Here is a 24,456-nt window from a genome sequence, read left to right as displayed (position 1 = left end):
TTTTTACAAATAGGTTGGAGCGCCAACTGTACACACTGGTCGTTCTTTACAATCTGCTGGTTTAGGTTTGTTAGAGGTATGTAATACAAGGGGGTAGAGCTATAGCCCCTTAATTTGGTATACACTGTTTAACAGACAATCTATTATAGGCGTTAGTGATATCGCATCTGGAGTAGTATGTAAATAAACATGTTCATGGCTGATTCATCAGTTGTTTTATACAAATGTCATTCTAAATGTAGTGTAATTTCAAGTTATCATTTTTACTGTGTCTTTTAATTTTTGAAAGGAAAAAGGAGGTATAACTGCAGTGTACAAAAATGAAACAAATGAAAAGTGTGTATGTATGTGTGTGTGTGTATGTATGTATGTATATATATTTCTCTACCAGCACAGTGCAGAGGAAGGCTGTTAAGCTCTGTTACACACATGTTGCAGGTACTGGAGCCAGGAAGTACAGTGGTTATGATCCACATTACAGACTGACAAGTTTAAAAATAAATTCAAAAATTATATTTTTAACTACACTGTCATTAAACAGACTGGTGTGCACATATCTGATAACCTGAGATAAAAAAAGGTAGCGTAACACCAGACATATATTTTCTTTAAACAGGTGGTCTTGTTGCTAACATGCCCTTAACATAAGCTCCCCATGTAACACAACTATAACCCAAGATCAGTAGCCTTTTAACCTTACTTCTGCTGCAGCACACATCAGGGAAACGTTTGTAAGCACCTGGAAGCCTGTTCCTCATAATTCCAGTGGAATGTGTCCTTTAGCCCTCTGAGCTGGAGTAAAAGAAGAAAAAAAGAGACAAAAGGTGCTAGTTCTCCCCACCAAATTTACATTATGAATAGCCCTCTTTTAAGCCTCAGATTCCTGAACAAGAAAAAAAAAAATCCTCTTGGGTTTTGAGTACCTGCAGTTAAATGGTGTTGCTTTTGGCAGTGCTCGGTGAGCAAATGAGGCATAATCTCTCTGATCTCTGTAGTCTGGTTTGTCAGCCATGGCATTCATAGTGTCCTTCCTTTCTACACCCTGTCTGTGCGAGAGCCATGGCCCAGGCAACCCTCTGAGGGGGTGTCAAAGATCACCATGTTTACTGGAACAGCAGATGGCGGTCTGCTGGAGGATTGCACCCGCCAGCCTGTGGTTCATATGGGGTTCAGAGTAGGGAGAAGAAACCCATCAACCGATGACAATGATGGCATGCCTCAATGGCTTCTTTGTTGTTGAGTTGGAGTGTGTGTATATACTACCACCCGACAAGTATTGGCTGGGATTGAGTGTGAAATGTGTTGCCTGTTTTACCCCTCTCAAATCCCTTGTATCTTGTTATCCCTGAATTGATAAAACCGTTCTTCAGATACATGCATATTAAAAAAGTAATCTGTCCAACAAAAGCAGCGGTAGGCCTCTTCATTTTCCTGCCCAAGAAAGAAGTCTTTGCAATGGTAACCTCCATGTTTCATTAAACTTTCATTAACTTCATAGAAAACTGATTACGTTTTGGGAGATGGTTGGCTCACTAAAATATTTTCCATATGTTTGTGTAAAAAAGACAACATATTCCTCATACACGCTTATTTCTTCTAACTGGAACTCTCGGTAATACAACTATTGCAGTACATTTAACTTCACTTAGGGCTAAAATATTTTCCTCTGAATTTTTGGAAAGTTGGAGTTTTTTATTTTATTTATTTATTTTTATTAAGTCAAATTCCTTGAAGATTCCTTAATTCAGAGAACGCCAAACGTTGTTGGCGAGGACCTAAGGGTTAATATAAATAACGAACCGGATATGAATCTATAATATAAACTATTTCTAGTTCTAGATTTCCGTTTCTGGCAGTATCAAAACAGGGACAGACACCTGCTTTAAATCCAGTAATACATGTCAGCTGTGTTTCTGCATTTATCTTTTAAGGTTCAAAAAGGTCCATAATAGGCTCTTTGTCTGTGGCGCGGCTTCATCAACTCACATGTCACTAAAAATAAAGATTTTTTTTCTTCTTTTAGTAAATGAAACATGTATATGTTTTAACAAGCTGGAATTACATGCCAAGAGTCTTGGAAACCAGCTACGAAGAGAAATCCCCACATCTTATTGCCAGTGTTTCTGGAGACAAGAGGGTCTTTGTCACAGCAGAAAGCTTCAAAGGCAGACGTATTAAAAAAGAAGAAAAGCAACCCAACTCATTTTATTGGTTATGTTAAGTTTTATTGTATTACACTATTGTTGCCTCATTTGACTTCAGAACTGGTTGCATATGGGACAATGCTTCATCTTCAAAAAAAATGTAATTTACTTTTCAACCTGATACACCTTTAAAAAAAGGTCAATGCTTTGCTTGTGCGACAGAAATATACGTTTATTTTTCTAGAACAGTTCTGCAAGTAGCATTTTATGTTTAAAGGAATTTTTGATGATGCAAAGTTTTACATAATTGTGGTTACATTTTTTCAACAATATATTTCTGCTTGTTCTCTGTGTAATTGAATACCCAGACTGTCACGATGATGTGGTGTTTTACACTAGAAAATTGTGTAAAGAACACTGCATTTTCGTGTTGCTGTATCTATAGATAACTGTAAGCATGTTTTCACTAAATGATTAGTGTTTACAATTAAGTTGGAAGGATACAATGGTGATTAATTTTTGTTAACGTTTAGGAAAATATCCACTGACATGGCTTGAGTACGGCAAGGGGTTTGAGACAGCTTAGTTCTGGTGGCTTCACAGTACATGTATACAACTATAGTCTTATCGAATAATAAAACTACAATTACAAGGGTGTGATTAAACCACATCAAGTTCTCATAGTACATTCAATTGCCTTATATAGTAAGTATATAGTATAGTAATTTACCTTTTCATCTGATGTGGCGTTCTTAAAACCAACCACAATATACATAAGCATGATTCGCACAGGACTAAAAATCAGGTGTCCTCAGAGTTGGTCGAAAGTGGAGGACAGAGAAGATGCTTTTGTGCATGATTTGTAAACAATGAACCAATAACTAATTTTGTTGTACCTTCTTTTCCAAAGGCTATAATAACCATTTCGTCCCTTGAGTGATATGTATTTCCACACATATCTTCAAATGCACCATTCAAAGCATCCGTTTTTTAAGTATTTTCCCCTGATCCCCAATTTGGTTATGCCCAATTGTTGCGTTTTACTGAACTGTAGAATCTCTCGTTCCAATTTTAATATTATATTATGATTAATTGTAAAGTCTGATGTTACTTTGAGGCGAATACCTCATACCTCACACTGACATGGTCGATTCGCACGGGAGTAACAATGCCAACAGCTACTTGGCCGCAGCAGCTACTGGGGTATAATACTATGATTTTTATTAAATAAATAAGTACATGATGGTGTGTCCGAGTTGTTGAGTGGCCGGTGGGTGGTGACGTCACGGACCAGGAACAGAAACCAAAACAAGGAATGGCGGTGGTGAAACTGCAGCGCTACGACGCTCAGCTATTTTATTAAATAAACAAAACAAAAGGTTTAAACAAAACAAACACCAAAACACTAGCTATTGATTATCTTATTACCCTTCAGCCATAGTCTGCACAAGTTTAATAAGGATGCGTGACTGTCAGCTAGTTAAATAATCAGTAGCTGATCAGTCACGCATCCTCACAAGGTTTTTAAAATATAAATATAAAACAACAACAAATACGCGGCACTTCGCCGTAATATAAAACATATAAAAATCATTATATAAATAAATAATAAACAAAGGGGCGGGACACTCCGCCACAGGTGGATACACCTTGATCGTTTATGTAATGCTATTTCAATACCTTGTGTGTGTTTTCCTGTTTATTTATTTTAATGAATGAATTGTTTTAATACTGTATTTCACTGACAGTTTCAGTGGCATTTTAACTGACATACTAAAGCTCTGAGCTAGCTTGATTGGTAAGCAGTTTAGGGGTCCTTCAGAAACTGCTGTGCAAATGTCGCCTTGCTATCATTGTCAACCAAATGTTTACTTGGTTACTTATCAGTTATTAAAATAGGAATCGCAAATCAAACAAAAAATATCACTCTCCTGCATCTAAAAGATCGAGGTTGGCTTGTCAGAAATATTGAGAGGAATTTACCAGAGAATGGTCATGCATTAGAAGAAGTGGAGTGTTTGAATCTCACGTCTACTGTGAATACTGCCAGACAGACTTCTCTGTGAAACATGGTGGGCGTCATGTATCACTCACGTGGGCACGAAGAAGCACCAGCAATACGCAAAATCTGACACTCCCATTACTGTATGTTTGTGCAAATGGGTTTTGAGGTTTAACTCACTTTAAATAATTAATTATTGGATACTACACAGCATTTTTGTTTTGACAGTTGCAGAGTAGTAAAAATTTAAATAAAAAACATTGGGCTGTATTCTGATCACAGCGCAAATGCGCAAATCCGAAGCGATTCTGATGACAGTGCAATGGGGTCCCAAATAGACTGAGCACTGCGTTAAGACCCGCTGAAACCAGTTTTATTTAGTGGCGCAATCAGGAACTTTAACAATTGAACACACTATAAAAAGCAAAGCAGTCCTAAGTAGCAACTGCTTGCATTTGGGAGTGACATTAGGACGGGATTCGTGCGGGATTCCCATGGTACGGGAATACATTTATCTTCGTTTGCTGGAATGGATGGAAATGGAAATTAAACTGGCAGGAACGGGTGGGACCGGGAATGAGTTTTACATCTCATGGGAAGGGATGGGAGTGGAACTGAATGCGCTGGGAATGAGTGGGTGCAAGACAGAAGGCTGTGGGAAGAGCAGTACCAAACTTTAGTTAGTCAGACGAGCTACAAGAACTTTAGTTATTGTAATATTAAACCAATCAATATGAGATGTTGTAAAATGAAATCAATCAAATTCATACTCAGACTTCTGGGTATTCATATATTTACCAAGACACACGATAACCCTCGTATCAATGACACTCATTTTAATTGACACACCCCATTTAGTGATGTCACTGGCCCACCCATTCAATTCAACCCCACTTAGGGTTGCCACCTGTTGTGGTTTTGCCTAGATTGTTCTCTTTTTGAGGTAGCTGTCCTGGGGAATCTGTAAGAATTCCCGGGACATTAAATGTCATCAAAGTATATGATTTATTTATTTATTTATTTATTTGTAAATCGGTTTTTTGTAAATCAGAGGTGGGAACCCTAACCCCACTGCATCTTGCTATCGTTGATTGCAACTAACATTAAATTTTACAGTAAAACCTCAGCAAATAATTGGATTAATTAAATTTATTGGAGATCAAGTTGGACATATTATGAGACAGGATGGGACAAAACTCACATTTCATTCCCTTGTCACTCTGTAGTTTGGACTGACACAGAAAAAGGAAATCAAAGAACATTTTTTTTTTAAAAGTCAGTGGTGCATTGTTATTTTGATTTAGGTTGCTAAAATCCAGTTTTCAGCTGGAAGTAAAATACCAAAAATGGACAACAAAGCAAAAAAAAAAAAAGTATTATAACAGCGGGTCCCGAGGCAGGCTGGTGAGAGGGGCGGGGCCAAGCGCACTGACTGATCGTCACCAACCAGGAAGTGGGCGCCCCGTGGATCGGGGGCGTGGTCAGCACGCTGGAGTGAACAGGAGAGCCTGTACTTTTCCACCCAGCAAGGTTACCCGCAGTCAGGCTATGGCCCCCGACCCCTCCCTTTTAGAAGGTTATGGATCCCTGGGCTGGGGAATTTCCCCACAGCTGCCAGCCTAGGACTTAACAGAATGGGACTTTCCAGCCTGGGACTTTCCAGCCAGGTGAGGTATCTAGCTCCGGATTGGCTGGAGCGGGCACTGCTTCCCTCCAGCTCCCTTATAAAAGGGAGTGGGAGCTGGATACCAGGGTCGGACTGAAAGAAGGAGAACAGAACAAAGAAAATTAGCTAAAGACAGAAAGAGCTAGAGAGAAAAAGAACTAAAAAGAAGAAAGAGACGGCTCTTATCCAGGGTGACTTATAATTGTTACAAGATATCACATTATTTTTACATACAATTACCCATTTATACAGTTGGGTTTTTACTGGAGCAATCTAGGTAAAGTACCTTGCTCAAGGGTACAGCAGCAGTGTCCTCCACCTGGGATTGAACCCACAACCCTCCGGTCAAGAGTCCAAAGCCCTAACCACTACTCCACACTGCTGCCCTGAATCACATATTAACACTAGAACCGCTGCAGGATTAATGAGATTTAAAATGTAAACGAATCTGCGTACTGTCAATGCAATGCAGTTGTCCGTTAAAAAAAAAAAAAAAAAAGCAAGAAAGAAAATAACAAAAGAAAAAAAGGACAACCGCATTGCATTGACAGTACGCAGATTTGTTTACATTTTAAATCCAAACCTGTCAAAATAACTACCATGGCAGTTCTAGTGTTAAACGAAAGGCTACTACAGAGGCTGCTAAACAGGTACTAATAAAATGAATTCCTTGATGGGACAAACAACGTGACAATGAACGTGCTGCATATATAGCCTTTATTAAAGAATACCAGATGTCCTTGAGGGTAACCGAGTTTTGGGATGGTTTCTAATCGATTTCCACATCTGTATAACTTGGCAAAGCATTACTTTACACTTCCAACCAATTCAGTGGATGCAGAACGCTCAGTCTCAATGTATGGACAAGTCTTCACAACACAGTAACAGAGAATGTCGGCAGCAACTGCTGGGGGATTTTGAGTGCTTGCCTTTAACAAATGACAGCACTCCACTTTAATAAGGAAGCAAGTACCACTATTTGTATTCTTTTATAGTGCTCTGAAATATTATCTACTCGGGTTTATTTAATGTTTAAACAGGTCTGCAAAATGTCCACGAAATCCTAATTTTATTCCATAACCTACCCGGGAAAAAAATATGTAAATTCTGTATGTAAATGATTTCAGTAGACCCCTAATAATCATGGATGATATGCTTGCTATTACTATAATTTCATCCCTTGAGAGGAAGGGTATATCAGGTATATAATATTATTTTCATTAATGCATTACAAAAGAAACAACATAGTTAGGCTAAATTTGGTTTATTGAAACAAAAAGTATGGGACATAAAGAAAATATACAGCATGTGGACCTAGTCAGCACATACAAGGACAGGCCATTGGGAGAGAATACATAAACCACACATATGACACAGAACCAAAAGAAAAAATTGGGAAACAGACATAAAGCAATAATGTAAGGCACAGGTAATAGCCAGGACCAGAAGTAGTGGAGGAATGAATGTTAACAGATGTTAATATAGCAATCTTGTGTGTCGTGAAGCATGGTTTACGTATTCTCTCTGCGAGTGACCTGCCACTTGCTGTTTGCTGGTTGACTTGCGCTGGTTGTTCTTGCTCTGTGCTACTGCCGCTCGACATGATCGCCACGTCTACATTCAAAATCAGAGCCTTGCGGTGACGCAAGTGCATTCTGTCTCTTAAAGGGATTGTTGCCTGGCCCTGATTGGATAGCAGATTCCCCAACCTACTCAGCATTGATTGGCTGGGCGCTTTCAGTGCGCCACTAAACACGCTTGTGCTGGATTTTTAATTTCATCAGAATCATACTTTTGGAGAAGCCACTCCCTGTGGGGCAGACGCGGTTGACTTTAACCACTGCATTTGCAATTGCACTCATTTCATCAGAATAGAGCCCATTATGTTAAATCTTTCTTGAGGTGTTGTTATTTTGATAGTTATTTTTAGAAAGTTTTGAGGTTGAATATTTCAGTCCAGGTTTGATAGCACTTGAGATTCTAAAACGCTCTTCATTACTAATATTTAAATGTATATTTTTTTTAATTTCTAAATGCTGTGTGTTTACAATTACCAAAATTATAGATTGAACAGCAAAAATTCAAAAAACAGAGCCTAAGAACCTTTTAATTTCTGAGGGCTAGCAGCAAAAATTCCGCCTCACTTTGCTCGGCACATGCTACTGCTTTCATAAGTTGGCATCTCTGGAGTAAAATGACACAGGACGCCCGAGTTTGAAATTTTTCAGGCGATCCAGATGTCTGAGATAAAAATAAACGGATGGTTCGCATCAGACTACATTTCACTGATGTCGTTAAATTGCAAAACCACCTGTTTATGTGGATCATTTTTAGTCAGGTACTTTACGACATCAGATTCAAGGCCCATACAACAGAAATGGGCAGCTAATTTAGCCATATTGATATTAGTTACCAGTGTTATTTTGCATTTAGTATGTAATGTAATTAAGGTTACATCTATCATTTATGTTACAGTAAACAACTGTCTACATTAATGCAGGGTCTGGAAAACAAATATACTTTTGACTGGCATGCAGATAGAATGTTGGTGCTCAAATCTGTTCAATTTTACATTATTCTATTACAGTTGTTGATAAAATATATAGATTTCTGGATGGAATTTCTGAAACAGTAGTTGCCAGACAAACTTTTGTCTTTTAGTTTAATAAATGATGCAGTCAAATGGATAAAACAAAATTCTGGTTTGTACTATACAGTCATTGGACAATAATTTTTGAAAGGTGACTGATCATTTGGTATATCATTTTAGGTCACTGTGTTAAATACATTTTATGAAGGTTGTACTTAAAATGAATATTTATAGGTGTGGAAGTTTAACAAAATAGAGCTTACATTCATTTTGTTTAACATTACTATTACAAATGAGTAACATTATACCCCCGAATGATTAGGTAGAAGTTGAACTTATATGAAATTGTACTTTTGTTTTATGACTAGTCCTACAAATTAATGAAGACAATTGATGACACATCTTATCACATGATGTTAAATAAATTATATATATATATATATATATATATATATATATATATATATATATATATATATATAATATAATTTTATATATTTTATTGTCTCAATTCTAAAATTCTAGATGATACAAAACTTTTGGCCATAGCAGTAGTTCTCTGTGTGCGGTATAGTGGTTGGCCAGGGAAAAATTGTTAGAATAAAGAATGTTGTTATGTTAATAAAAAGTAAGCGTTAAGGCTTAGGTCCATAATAGTGTAAAGTGTTCTTGATAGCTAGAACAAAAGCACATCATATGTGGGTAGTTAGTTATTGGAATTGTATGGGTATAGCTGTAGTAATAATAATAATAATAATAATAATAATAATAAGGAATTGCGTTTTATGAAAATATAAAATTATAAAAATTGTGCTGCCTGTTGCCATTTTAAACAAACAATAAACACAGCAGTGGGTTCAGAAGTTTTGGAGTCTGACCCTGCTGCAAACCAACATGAAAACTCCTTCTACATGGCTCGGTCACAGTTGTATTTCAATAAAATGCCAATATAGGGCATTTATTGTTTGTTTGATAGCTGTGCCTATTTTTCTGATGGGTGTGCCGTGTCAGCATCACATAAGCTAATTCTGGTTGAATCATGTAAAGTTCCATTCTGATTAGTTCTGTAAGACTTTTTACAGATCTACATTGTATTCATTTAAACTTTTATCTAGAAATCAAAATATTCAATACGCCTTGCTCTTGGAGAGATTTTGGCAGGACAGCCACTCCTGGGAAGATTCACTACTGTCCCAAACGTTCTCCATTTGGACAATATGGCTCTGACTGTGGTTCGGTGGAGCCCCAGAGCCTTAGAAATGGCTTTGTAACCCTTTCCAGACTGATAGGCATCAACAACTTTTTTTCCGGAGGTCTTCAGGAATTTCTTTTGTTTGATGTGCCTCTAGAACCTGTGTGCTGACAACTTCACTCTGATGGTAGTTGTTAACCAAAGTACTCAAACAGCTGACCCTAATCATCCATTTAATTGGGTTGAGTTAACTAGGGGGGGCAATAACTTTTTCACACCTGGAGATTGCATGTTTGATTACCTTGCACACCAAACAAATGAAAGAAGCACCAACTTTGGTGTCATTTTTTCTCTCAGACTCCCTCTATGTATTACTACAACCCACAAAAAAAATCTGACCAAATACAATGTGACAAATGTACAGAAATGCAGAAAATCAGACAGGGGCAAATACTTTTTCACGGCACTGTATTGTCTGGTCTGCGTGGTGGCATGATATAATTTATTTTTATTGTTACAGGGGCTAATTTTGTGACTCGGAAAATTAGCCGATCCGTGGCTAAGATTCATCTTGGACAGCTGGAATGCTTCAGCCTGGGCAATCTTGATTCCAAGAGAGACTGGGGTCATGCCAAGGACTATGTTGAGGTAAGTTATGGAAGAGCTCTTTGGGGTTGTTGAAAACAGACACACACACATCCTTTTTTTGCCTTGTGGGGTATGTTTTCCTATTTCATATCAAACAGAAATATTTGATCTGCATGGAGTCTCTTGTGAACTGGTGCCAGGAAGGAGTGGACCACTGCTGGGACACTGCAGACTGTATAAGATTTCCCAGAATTTAGTAGCGGAGAAGGCTGCTTACAGTTTGAGGTTTTAAAAAAAAAGGACAGACATGACTGATCTTATGTCTCATGATAGCAAAATAGCTGTCTGTTTAATATATATAGTTGCCAGTGGTCAGCAAGACACAAAGGGGTATGGGAATCCCAAGGAACAAAGTTGTGACTCCGTGCAATATGCATGTTGTTAACACAGCAAAAAATAATGTACTTATGAATTCATTTAGAATTAAATTCATTTCAGTATTTTCACAATTCATTAGAAAATATACAATGAGGGCTGATATGATATCCACATGTTATAACTAATGGAAATTTTTACTCGTAAGAAGAGTTCCCTCTAAAACCCGAAAAAATGCCCAGCGATAAGAAAACATACTTACTGACAAACAGCCAGATTTCTCTGAAATGAGGTATCATAGGAAATATGGTATACAGCCTGCAAACATACCAGTACATGAGTACCACAAGGTAGGAGAATAATCTTCAGTTAAACAAACATGGTGCTTCACTGCTAAACTCACTGACATTCTGCAGTGTTTTTTTACGTTTGCCTCTTCTCAATGGGAATATTGTATTATAATTTCATTATACCACATTTAAACATTTCTTGTAGACAGAGTTTTACTGCACTAGACAGCAGCAAAGTACAAAAAAAAAAGTGTTTGGACCTGGCTAGTCAATTTCCCTCGGTTAGATCCTAGCAGGTTTCCTGTGCTTACAATACTATTTCTGTCCACTTGAATCATACATCCCTGGGATGCAGACTCTGGCTTCCACAGACATTTATGCAATTTAAGCAGAAGCTAAAAAAATAAAAAAAAAACATGAAAAAGTAAACCCACTGACATCTTTAAAAGAAGCGATTCTGCAAACGTATGTGATTACTTGAACAATGCATGTGGGTTTTATATCATGCTTGTGGGGAAAAAAATAAATCAATTTATTAGTCTACCACTAATAAATGAAAAACGGTACTTACTGTATTTTTTTTCATTGCTAGTGTTAAAAAAGAATTGCCTCTGTTGTACCTACCGCACTGGAATATCTTTAACCCAACTTGAGCAGGTGTTGTTGAAAGGTAAATTATTTTGGCAGTTAATGGCTGTGACTATTTGTAACTACAGCTACTATTAATTTACAGTGGTGCCACATTGATTTTTTGTTTGTGCTTAGCATTTTACTGCATGATCTGTCACAAACCCGCCTGATTAAGCAGGGTAACACTTGATTATTGTAAGGGTTAATTATCGGTTTGCAGAAAGAGAACCTTGCCTAATTGTTCCCAAAATTAAAGCTATTGTGCAGAATTGAAGTACACCCAGCTTGAACAGTCTCATTTTTTGGGTCTGAAACAGCAACTGATGCTTGGCTTGATATTTAAATTAATAAAAATTAAAAAGTAACTACACTGTCAAAATTGTAATCCCTAATCATTAAAGAAAACACCGTAGTTTGGTTACAGCAAGGATCTGTTAACTTCTAGAAGAATCCATGAAAGGCCAGTTATTGTATATGCCTGTTGTGTAGCATTGAAGATCAAGAACACATTTTTTCAAGGTTCACCAAGTGGTTAAGAAGTAGATCTTGCTAGTCTTAATAAAAAGTATATGCAAGTTTTTCATAAACCGTAATTATCTTCAACATAATTTGTAACAGTCCCCTGCGTAACACATTTGTAAAAGAAGGTTCATGTTTTATTGATTGAAGCATATTGAAATTATATATATATATATATATATATATATATATATATATACTAGCAGTCAAAATTATGATATAACCAGTCTTGCTGACTGACGGTGGTACATTTATTTTCCCTTTTATCCTACTGTGGCATTCTTGCGTGTTGTTCCCGCACTGAAGCAGGCAGACAGGCAGGTGAGAGCCAGAATGGAGGCACGGAGACACAGAAGTGCAGTGAAACACGCCAGCACGGCACTCAGTATTTATTAACACATAAAACAAAGAAAAACCAAACAATAATGCCATGTGACGCTACCAGCAACGGTACAAGACCTGTAAAAAACACTAAAACACAATACAACAAACTATAAATCAAAGGTGCCGTGAAAACGGTAGGCCTTGCAGCAGCCCCAATCATAGTGAATGCTATGTTTTTATACTGATGCTCCGCTGAGACACGCCCACCTGCCTGCCGGAACAGCTGATTGCTTTCAGCTGCTGCTCCATGCAGACAGGTAATCGTCCCCGGCGGAGCGCCACAGCAGTTAAACAATTAATTAAATCAATTTATAACAATTAACCCAAAAATACACAATAAAACTACATATTTCTCATGTGTAGGGTGTAGGGTGTGTAGGGTGTCCGCCCTGCCACACCTACTCAGACCCCTTACTTATTAAATATCTTGGTGTCTGTGAATAGCTAAACGTCTCCTCTAAAAATATGCAAAGGATTTTACTGATCAATCAAATCTTAAGTGCAGTAGTACCTCAAAAAATGTTCAAAATGTTGCTTTGAATTAGACCCCAGAGTCAGTTGAATTTAGGTTTATGAATGACTTGAAGACATTGTGACTGGCTAACCTTCAACTTAGCTGAAGATTTTCAATTGACTTTGTCACCTTAGATGTGACAATGCAACAGAATTAAACAGCAAAACACATATGAATATAATATTATTTTAATTATTTTTGGAATAAACAGCGCCTTTGAATAAATGCTGCACTCATTTACCAGATTTCTAATAGACGCTGCCCTCAAATAAATGCCACACTCAACAACAAACAAATAAACAGGAAACAGATTTACCATATTGGACACATGTTATTCAAAAGAAAAAAAAAGTCAAAGTCAAAAACAACTTCTTCCGATTCATTGTCCTTTTCTTTACTTTCCTCATCTGAATGGATGCTTAGATCCTCTTTGTTTGCGTCGCCATTGGGTGTACCGGTAATAATGGGAATTCCAGTGCACACTTGGCTACTTCTCCTCTCTTTGTGCAATGGATGATATCTGGAGCCACGCATTTCCAACCCAACCACGGCTTGCCTTAGCTGGAGCTTGTGGACATCGATATTGCCTTCAATGCAATTGATTTTCATGTTACTCTTAACTGGTTTTGTCTCTGATGCCATATCCAGTTGACTAGTTGCTCTTCCATGTTGGGATCAGCAGGGCAACGTCTGCCACCACAAAACCTTTTCCGTTTACCCTGTGAAAATGTCAACACTTCTTGTAGCTGAGGTACTTACTTTCTCCATTACCTAACGCAACGTTCATCAACTTAAAGTTCTCAAGCAGCAGCTCGATTGCCCTTCTTATCTGCGAGCTCAATAGTTTTCAAATTGAAACATAAGCTGTATGATGACTTTGTCATGCTTATCATGCTATGCCTGCACCTTTGGCTACCATATATAAGTCATAGAAGGTTCTTTGAACACCTTCGAAAACCGTACTACTTCCAATAAATGGCACCCTCGAAAACAAGGTCACCGCCTTCAAAAACCGTACTACTTCCAATAAACATGGCCCTTTAATTAACGACGCAGCTGTTTTAGGTAATTTAAAATAAACGCTGTGGAGTTCATTTGAAGGTATACGGTATTATATTTGTTTTCATCAGTATGCTTAAAGAGAGTCTACTTATCATTTAAAGAGCACACCAAAATAACCCAAACAGTACACAATTACAGTATAACACAGGGTCTTTAGTTCCAAAGATCCCGTGTGGTGTGGCACAAATGAACCCGAATATCGGCTGCTATCAGCAGTAATTGGACAACAAAAAGACGTGTCGTGTTTCAGGGAAATCTTCTTTCGGTGTGAAGGCCAATCGATATGTAGAATCAACCAGTAGCAGCACAGTCCGCGTCAGTTTTCAGAGATTGGCGGTGGTTGGCCTTGCAGAGGTTCTAGTATTTTATGGCTTAGCTTGGCATTTACCAACTACGACTGACAGCGGCAACTCCGTGGTCTACTTTGAATTTTGTACCAGTCTTGGCAGTCACAGTTGTGTTCAGGTAAAATGAAGAGCAATTGTCCCACACATTCACTCTATGGTACCAAATATATAATATTTGTGGGAGAGATTTTTATTAAAATCTTTTTCATATACTTAAAGAGAAGACTAATATATATATATATATATATATATATATATATATATATATATATATATATATATATATATATATATATATATATATATACACACATATACATATATAGGGTTACCAAGATATTTAGTAAGGGGTCTAAGTGGGGAAATTGGGTGATAAAATAGCCCCAGCCTTAGTTCTACATTCCTAAAAATGCAAAGCAGTTTGGACAGTACTGCACTTGTGTGATTACTTGATCATTAAAATATATTGCTCAGATTTAAAGAGGAGATGATTAGCTGTTTAAGGATGCAAAATGTGTAGTAGGCTAGGAGTATGCATATGATAAAATCCTTCTGTTTTAAGGCTGGTGACACCATTATTTTGACCACCAGTGTATATTTGACATGTTTACATTCTTGAACATTAAGCACATATTCTACGTACATGTTTTTATTATTACTATGAATTTGTGGAGGAATTATTACAATTTTCCAAATTGTTAATAACATGCATTGCACATATGCTGTCGAAATTACACAGAGCTGAACTAATTGATACATTACGTGCAAAGTTTAATTACTGGGCCTGTGGTGTTTTCAGTGACGTTATTAAAACATGCCACTGTTAAAATGACATAATCTAACTATTTCTACATAAACAGAACCATATGCCCTGGTGCACTGATGTATGGTCTTGACATCAAAATTGTTCCTAATTGCTTCTAAATATATTTTGAATGGCATGACAGGCACGTTATACATCATTCTTTTAATTCAATGGCCACTACAAATGTCTGTGTGATGTGAGAGTTTATGTACCATGTGTATTTTTTTTTTACAGTTCATCTGACTCAATAAATGATATGTGTTATATTTAAAAGGGAAATGGAATATGGTACAAGTTGAATAGTAAAATACGACACAGTGCCTTTCTCGTTAGTAATAAACTTTAAGGAATTTCCAAGTAAATTTAAAGTTGACAGACTGTCAACTATTTTCAGTTGAGGCTGATTTTTCAAGAGTTGAATCTAAAGGGCCACACACATGCATATACAATTGCTTCTGGCTTTTAATGAAACAACCCTTAGATCAAGAGACTGCAGATTAGCACCCCTTTTTGTTTTTCTTTCCAGTACTACATCATCTCAAATGTCACCATACAAAGCACTGGAAGCAGCTGTTTTAACAGTGTTATATAGCAATGCTTTGTAAAACATTTACCAACTCAAGGGTGCTGCATTTCCTAAGAGGTATAAAGTAATTTGTCTGAGTGATGTTTTACCCAAAAAGAAAACAATAGTTCTGTAAAAATCCTAGAATAACCCTTGCAAAGATTTGTGTTCTCTATGACTGTGATCAGAATTGCTGTTACTAATGGTATATTAGCTTTATAATTATGTATGCCATTTCTAAAAAGCACAAAAAGATAGAATACAATCTAAGCCGAGTACATTTACCAGTAAGATACTTATTCTTTACATGGGCATATGTTTGGTTGCGGTCAGTGGTGCAGTGGTAAATAAAAAAGTAACTGCCCTGTTTGGTAGAGTTGAACAGATAGATTGAACAGATACATTGCTATTGGCCCTCAGCCAACCACAGCCACCCATACAGTCCTTTTCCCTTTCAGGTGCTATTCATGTGAACAGTCACAGAGCCAATCGTGCGCTTCACTGAACAATTCTGTGAGCGTCTTTTCACGGGCTAGGATGAAGGCTATTAGCACCGCCCTGCAGGTCCAGTGTGCCTAACAACATAACATTAACAGAACATAAACAACCAATCATATTCACTCTCACACACACACACACACACACACACAGAACACGCAGTCCTGTGGCCATGCTGCCCCCCCCCCACGCTCATTCCACATTTCTAACTGAGAGCTCTCTGCTGTCAGTCTCGCGCCCAGCAACACAACACAGACGCTCACTGTTAAAATATCTTGTCTTTAACCCAGGATTTGCATATCACAGGAGTGTAGAAGTGAGTAAACTCTGTATCCCTTATATGAGAAGTGGGTAAACGCTATATTGCCAAATTAAAAGTGGGTAAACGCCGTTTACCTGCATATACCCTTGAATACACCACAGTTTGCGGTTAAACATGTTGTTTGGAAATGCTGAACATTTTGGCCTGCTGAACTGTTGGCCCCAGTTCTGTCTGGTTCTGCTTCATTGCTTTCTCAGAATGTTTTAATGCCTTTTGCTGTCTTCTAGGCCACAGTGGTCCATGTCTTGGTATGTTTCCTTACAGCATCCTTTCATGGATGCCTCCCATTCCTGCTGCATTTATAGAACTCTTTTCAACTCATTTTGTTCTTGGCTGCAATTATACAGTACGATAAAACAAATTACCACACTGTTTTCCGCAAATTAGGTTTTTACGTAATTGAAAAGTTTGAACCAGTCTGTAATTTACTCTAGTCTGGTATTTTTTGTGTTCTTGTGACATTTGCAATATTTATAGGTATATTAATAGTAGCATTAGTAGTAGTAGTATTTAGCAGTTTTATAACACAATAGTTGCTAATCACTTGCTAATATTAGATAAATGTGGCTATTTTTCATGTGTTATACCAAAATGACCAGTGAGTGCAACCTGGGGGTGAAGCAAAGCCAAAGGGATGACTTGAGTAAAAAGCTCTGGTATTTGAGTAATAGTCCTATAGCAGCATTTTATAATGCTGCCAAAGTAGAGAGATGTGTGTGTGTGTGAGCTGCTTATGGGTGTTGTGTACCTGTAAAAAAGTTAGAATATAACAGAAATATATTTCATTTAACATGTGTAGAGTGAGATTTTGAAGCATCTCATACAAATGCTGACAATCTTAAATCAATACTGGTATCTGAGAATCACAAAAGGAGGACAAAACACTTTTAAATAAATACAAATATTGTCTTATTTTAATTTTAAACCATCATTTTTATTTTATTTTATTTTGCTTATATATAATCATCTTTAATCATCTTTAGATGTGACATGGTTGTCAAACAGTCAAAAAGGTGTCAAAAAGTTATTTTTTTTATGCATTGTGAATTGACATCGCACTCACATGGTTTTTGTCAGCAGTCTTAGCACTAAAAGTTACAGATGAGACTAATTGGTCAATCTGACCTTTAAATCAGATGCAATTGTCTGTGATAGATGGGCTGATCCTGTTCTGTGATGGCTGATAATGTGAGAAGATCACTTAGATAAGGAACAGTGTAGCTCAGAGTACAGCTGAAGCTCCTCAAGACAAGCACCACTGATTACTTTGTTGCTTAGGAGACCTTTTGTTTAGTCTTTTATTCATTTGCATTACATTTTACGTTATTTAATTAAGATGAAATGGTTTAAATGTGTTTAAATATTTAACTCAGCCAAGGCTATTCTTTTTCTTAATAATATTCCACAACATGATGAAACGTTATACTGGGAATAGGCATTTTGTTTTAATTTGTTTGAGTGGTGGCTGCTGTATGTGCAGATGTGTAATGTCAGTAAAAAGAAACCTATGTAAAGAAACTTTAAATATATTTTATTTTGTCCATTTAGCAATTACCTGTATTTTAGAAAAGCATGAATAAGTGGGGAGTTGGGAAATAACTAGGTAAAAAAAAAATAGATTACTATATTTGGTCAAAAATCGTGTATAGAATTGAGTTTTGGGATAAGAGGCTAAGAGTGTAGGATAAAAGTTTGTAAAGGCTGGTGTAAAATCAAGGCAGTTATTGTGTTCAGCATTTAGAGTGTAACAGACAGACATCATCAGGGTCCCAACTGTTTTAAATAATAATACTATAGCATGTGGTCTCAGTCACAATATCCATGTGCTTGGGCACATTAAAGGAAGTTAATCTACAGTATCCACAATCATTTTCAGTTTTCTTTGGTGGTGTCTGTTTACTATATTTGTCCTTAGTTCTGTGCACTTCAGTATAAATGAAACACAGACATTGTTGACAGTGTAGTTATTATACAATATTATTTTGCATTATTTAATATTTTGCAGCATTCCCATTTCAATTTTTTTAAATCACAGAAAGTTTTACCATCAAAATAGTGATGCACAACACACCATACTGTGACAGTTGCATAATGCACAGATCATCTGAATTTGATCATCCCCAGACCTTCACAATAACTTCATGGCAAATAAAAAATAAAACTATACCTTTGGAAAATACTTCTGGATTTATGTAAAATGCTTCAGGGGTCTTCTGAGGTTATAAGCATCATTAGATTTAATTTCCCCGTTGTTTCCCACAGTATGTTATGAATGATCTTCATAAAAGGTAGAGCGTACATCTTGCTTTATGCAGTGAGATATTGCTCTACAGGTAGACAAGTAGAGGCCTGGATTTAAACATGACTTCAGTGAAATGAGGCGGGGTGGGGGACAGCTTAGTTCTCTGTGTTCAAGGACTGAATAGCAGGGGCGATCGTTCATGTCAGGTGCAATGAAAAATAAAAGAGGACTTTTGTCCCTCATGTCCAATGATCACATATCAAATCAAATTAAAATAATATGGTATGTGCTTATATTTAAAAAATAAAGCTTTTAATAAGACATATTCATCAGATTTAACAGAAGTAAACAAGAATTACAACTGAATCGACTTCCAATGCCTTTAACCAATCTTCTATTTATTTATTTATTTTTTAAATCCAGTCCCAGTAATATCCCAGTTCCTGGAAACACACTGTAGGGCACTCATTTGAGAATGTCAGGTGTGGGAATGGGTGGGCTTGAGAAAGTTCTCCCCTGGGAAGCTTTGCAGATGGGTTGAGTTTAGTAACATCTTTCATTGCTCCACGCCAATGTTTTCCTGGCATCTTTGAGAAGTATAAATAAACAGCAGGCAGCTGTGGAGCTAGAGCCCGTTTCACCTCCGAGTCACAGGGGGCCACTGCAATTAATTTCAAGTGAAACCTTAGACGGGCTTAAGCTGCGGTGCAATAAACCTAGTTGTAAATAGAGCTCCCCATGCCGTTGCCTAATAAAATAACATGAAGTCTGAAATCCCAAGTCAGTTGGGTGTCAGTCATGACAGAACTATGGTTACAATGAGCTGGGATATTAGGGTGTTAATCACATCAATTGAACTACATTTAACATCAGATCAATACAAAAGCGGAAATGACTAGGATTTGCAACAATTTTAAATTATAATTTCCAGTTCCAAGGTGGTCAAGTCTGATTCCAAAGTTAGAAATCGAATTTGCCTCATGTTAAAACATGTACAGCAAAATCATCAAAAAAGTAGATTATTTAAAAATAAAAATGAATAAAGAAGAAAATCCTATGGGTTTACTGGGGTAAATCCTATGGGTTGCACTGTTTTTTATTACTGCACAGAATACTTCCTCTCCCAGGAGTGGGAGATCAGCGTCCAGGAAGATGGACCCTGGGATTTCATCACAGTCTCTCTGCGCTTTTATCAAATCTGCTCCAGAGGGTCTGCCCTGATTTCATCATGGTCTTTACACCAAAATCCAATCTGCTTCAAAAGTGTTAATCTTACTAAACAAATAACAAATCTCCCTTAAACTTAATTTATGGACTCAAAATGTACCTAGGTTTACCTGTTATATAATATTAACAGTTTTATTTTTCTTCTACAAAATGGTACAGAAGAAAAAAAGATACTTCTTTATGAATCTAGGCCTATGTGTCTTTATTTCTATCAAGAGTTCAGTGATTTATAGCCCTTATAAAAACACCAGAGCAGACACCACCTTGTAGTGAACATGCTGTTAAAAGAAAGACGTTAAACTGTCAAATATATTACTACAGAAAGGCTGAGTCAATCAGCAACCCTGTTTAGATTACAAAGTCCATTAACCCATTAGTTCTGAGTATGATCTATCATAATAAACTAGGCTGGTCAGTTTTATACATTTTTCACAATTTATTGTTTGCATAGACTTCAGGGTTTATTCTTTCATTAAAAAAACTTGTTGCTTTATAGATTATGTGGAATTATACAGTGTTAATTTGAGGATTGTTGTAGCTGGAATTTATGTACAGCATGTAAGATCCCTTTTGAAGTGACCTTTGTTCTTCTGCGACCTCCTATAAGTGAGTTGTGTATTGGATTGAAATCAATTCGTTAAGAGGTTTAGTTTTGATCCATGTCTTCACTCAGAAGTTAACCATAGCCACATTTATTTGTTCAAATGGGCTGTCATTGTTTTTTTGGCTGTATACATTGAAAAGTGCTATTCTCAGCAAAAGCTGTCTGGTGTAGCTTCCTGTGCTCCAGCACTTACATTTACATTGTTATTAGGCCCACCCTTGTTGTAGCTCTAAATGGTGCTTTTACACTGGTGGTCTCAGTAATAAAGAGGAATGATGGGCGTGTTTCGTTGTAGAGGGCCTTGAAGTATAACATTTTCCAGAGAAACCAAATGTAGGCACAGGTGTCGTCGTCCATCCATCAACAGTCCAAAGCACCTTTGACCATTGTTCCATAGTCCAATTTCTGTGTTCTTGTACATATTTTAGCCTTTTAGTCTGGTTCCCTTTCTTAACAGAGGTATTCTTACTGCAATACATCCTTTAAGTCCTGAATTCAAGAATGACCTTCGTACTGTTGATTTAATGGGCAATGGCACGTGTGCCTTCTGCCAGTTCTGTTGTCAATTCAACACTTGTCTTCTTTCTATTCCAAGGATATTATCTTCAAGTATTGCACTTCCTTGTTAGACAGCTTTTTGGGTCTGCCAGTCCTGGGTTTGTCAATTACAGATTATGTTTCTCTGTACTTGTTGATTATGCTTTGGATAGCACACCTTGAAAATCGAGTGATGGGAGCTAGTTCATCAATGTTTTTCCTTCTTTATGCAAGTCAAGGTTGTTATAATAGTAGAAAACACTAGTGGAGGCTTTGAGTAAATTGTTGATGCTCATAATGCATCAGAGTAGAAAAATGCAACATGTCTAAGACTTTTGCACATATCTTTATATATATATATATATTTTTTTATTTGTTTTATATAGCATACCATTTACTTTTCCTTAAAAGTAAATGGTATGCTATGTAATTGCAAATGAGAGTTCCATAAATCACTGGAAAACACATGACTTTGTTACCACTTGGACACTCTTTAAACAAGTAATGCAATAATTTATTTTTAGATGATAAGCGGCCACCACCTGGCATGGACCAAGAAAAAAAAAGTTTCCGGTATAGTTTTAGCAAAACTGATGCTGTTAAGTTCTGTATACAAATACAGTACATACATACTCTTTTGAATAATGCAAGGTTGTGGGAATTATATATGTTACTGTATATTGTGAGGATTTAGTGAAAGACAGGCTTTTTATAGTGAAATGACTTTTTACCTACCACACACTTAGAAAGAAAAATGTAGTAAATTGCTCAATGAAAGTCCTCATGTACTTGCAGTTCGATGGGGTGGGGAGGTTTACTTAACTGTAAATAAAATGTAATCTTAATAAACCATATAAGTTTATAGGAGTTTTATTGATAAAAAGCAGATTTGTGTTGGTAATTATAATAATAAAAAAGAAAATCTTGTCTGTTTTTGCAGAAAAATAAGGGTACATTCTCTGTTTCTACAGGGTGCACTTAACATGCCACTTTCTGGTTAAAACACAAGAGTTTTCAGCTGTAGGTGTTTTGGGATCTAGCCTGACCTAACAACCAACCAGTTATCCAAAGTTAGACCAGCTGAACTTTTGATTCAGCTTCATTTGGCAGCCAGTCCATGTACTCTCTGAGGACAGCCTGAACTCGCTACCAGACTGAATTTATGGAGCTGGAGCAGATCATGTTGAACCTCGCGGTTCCCCTAGCTTGTCACTGCAGTTATTTGGATTTCCTCCTCGGATGAAAAACTTGAGGCTGTGCCCTTAATACATTTTCTTTTTCCTTCAAATGATCTGGTAATCTCTTTTAAAGACGTAGGTTCTGCAAGTCCAAAGCAATACTTATTAATCTCTCTTGGTAGTTTATCTGTCACAAGCTAACGTCTCATCCATGCGTCATCTTATTATGAGCAAACCGACTCACAAAAGAAGCCTGTGCATGAAGTTTCGAAATAATGTGAATCTGTTTAGGAAGTTTGGGATTAAACATTTATTTGCACACACATTTATAAGCACAAAGCACATTATGATACATATTACAAATGTGTCATTGGTGTCCTAGCAAAATACTTTAGTGCTTTCATAGGGAACTATTGAAGGTTCACATTATCTACAGTTGCTTAAATTGCAAAAAAATGATATAGAGTATAAAATAACAAAATCTAATAAAATGTGAAAGACCAGACACTATTTTGTGAGGTTTATAAAAATCTGGTTTATACATTTCAGGAGACAATATTATGGTCCATCATGGTTTAGATCATTTAAAAAGACCCCTGTATCGTTTAAGGTTATGCTGTCTTCTAATTCAGCTTTTACCCCCCAAAAATGATTACACCAAAAGTTTATCATGAGCCAGCAAAAACATGGCAGTTTCATGTGGTTATTTGATAAAATAATAAAACCACATAGGATGTGATACTGGCATTACAAGTTTGATACTTAATCTAAAAACCAATAATATTTGTGTTGTTATGCAGTCTAATTATCCAAATTACACTTCCTGGAGAAGTATGATAAGTTAGGATGTGGTCTTAAAACTGGGGGCAGATGTGGAAATAGGTAGACCAGCAAACGGCTCCCACAAATGGCTGGGGGAATAGTTACATTGAGGAGACATTAATATCCAGGTGCAACACAGTCAGGTGGAAGTTATTCCAGACATGGTTTACACACCCTTCGCTGGTCATGGAAATCATTTTAATGGTGACAAAGGTGATGGATTTGAGTTTAGTTTTTTAGTTTTTAGTTTTTTAGATTAGTTTAAAAGTGAAGTCACCAATTTGCCATAATGATTTTTAACAGAATTATAATAAACACGTTTTGGCCTAGAACTTCAACTCAAAAACCTAAATGTTGCATACTGAATATTCTACCTTTCTATTTACTTTATAAGCCGTATTTGCATACACACTTGTAGAATGAGAGATGTGATTGTCCTGTTGGTTAAAATTATATTGTAATTCCCTTCACTTCCTTTTCAGTTTATGTTTTGTCATACTGTTTAGTTTTTATTATTTATTTCTTTATAGTTGAAGCAACTATTATATTAGTTTATAGATACAATAAAATAACATAAACAAAACATGTTTTATTAGATACTGTAGGCTAAATTCTAGCTAACTACTCATTACTAGCACATTTTTTTCATATTGTAAGAAACGTACCCAAGAAAGTTACCAAACCAAAAATAAAAAACTGAGACATTTAATTTAGGGAATTGTGAGTAGTGTTTCGTATTTATGTTTCTCACTTGCCCTATTGGAGTAAATATTGATTCAGCAATAAATACATAAATAATTCTAATTCTGTTTACCACAGGGGAGCCTGTGACTTTCAGACGAATGCCATGCTCTGCAGTTTAATTCTAGTGTAAAACCTGAACAAAAGAACAACAAAAAAAGCATCAAAACAAACTGAAGTAGCTGATAAATAGACAGAGACAAACAGACAATCAAATAGATATTAACATGCGATTCTGCAGGTATTTAGTTACATATTAGTATACAACATTTCCTGTAAACAACACATAAATCAACCCCAATTCTACTATCAGCGCCAGGGCCACAACATTGCATTATAGATGTTTAATCATCCATGGGGATTTCTTATACTGCTGAAGGCTGCTTTTTTTTTTTTTTTTTAAAGGAGATCTGCCCTTGATGGAGTATGAGATAATTATAAGCACATCCTTTTCTTTTGCTGCAGTCCAGAAAAAAAGTCCCCAGTCCTGTTTTCCTGTGTCTTACAGAGTGCAGATGACTGTCATGATTAACCCTAATGAGTGGACAGGGATTTATTGTTTGCCAGGAGATAAGGCTTGATGAGCTTCCTTGACTGACATATAAGGGCTGA

At 36.6% G+C, this 24,456-nt stretch overlaps 1 protein-coding gene across 2 annotated transcripts in view; it reads left to right on the top strand.

Annotated features, from left to right (window-relative positions):
- Window positions 1-24,456, top strand: part of gmds (GDP-mannose 4,6-dehydratase) — a 412,968-nt gene that overhangs the window by 182,225 nt on the left and 206,287 nt on the right. For both annotated transcript variants that reach the window (XM_033999923.3, XM_033999922.3), the window contains one exon: window positions 10,115-10,242. In XM_033999923.3, coding sequence (XP_033855814.3) covers window positions 10,115-10,242 — 128 coding nt within the window. The remainder of the gene's footprint in view (window positions 1-10,114; window positions 10,243-24,456) is intronic.

The sequence above is a fragment of the Acipenser ruthenus genome, chromosome 4, assembly GCF_902713425.1.
Source record: "Acipenser ruthenus chromosome 4, fAciRut3.2 maternal haplotype, whole genome shotgun sequence".
In the NCBI taxonomy this organism is placed as follows: Eukaryota; Metazoa; Chordata; class Actinopteri; order Acipenseriformes; family Acipenseridae; genus Acipenser; species Acipenser ruthenus.
The sequence above is the reverse complement of the archived record's forward strand: the minus strand, read 5'-3'. Positions and strand labels throughout refer to the sequence as shown.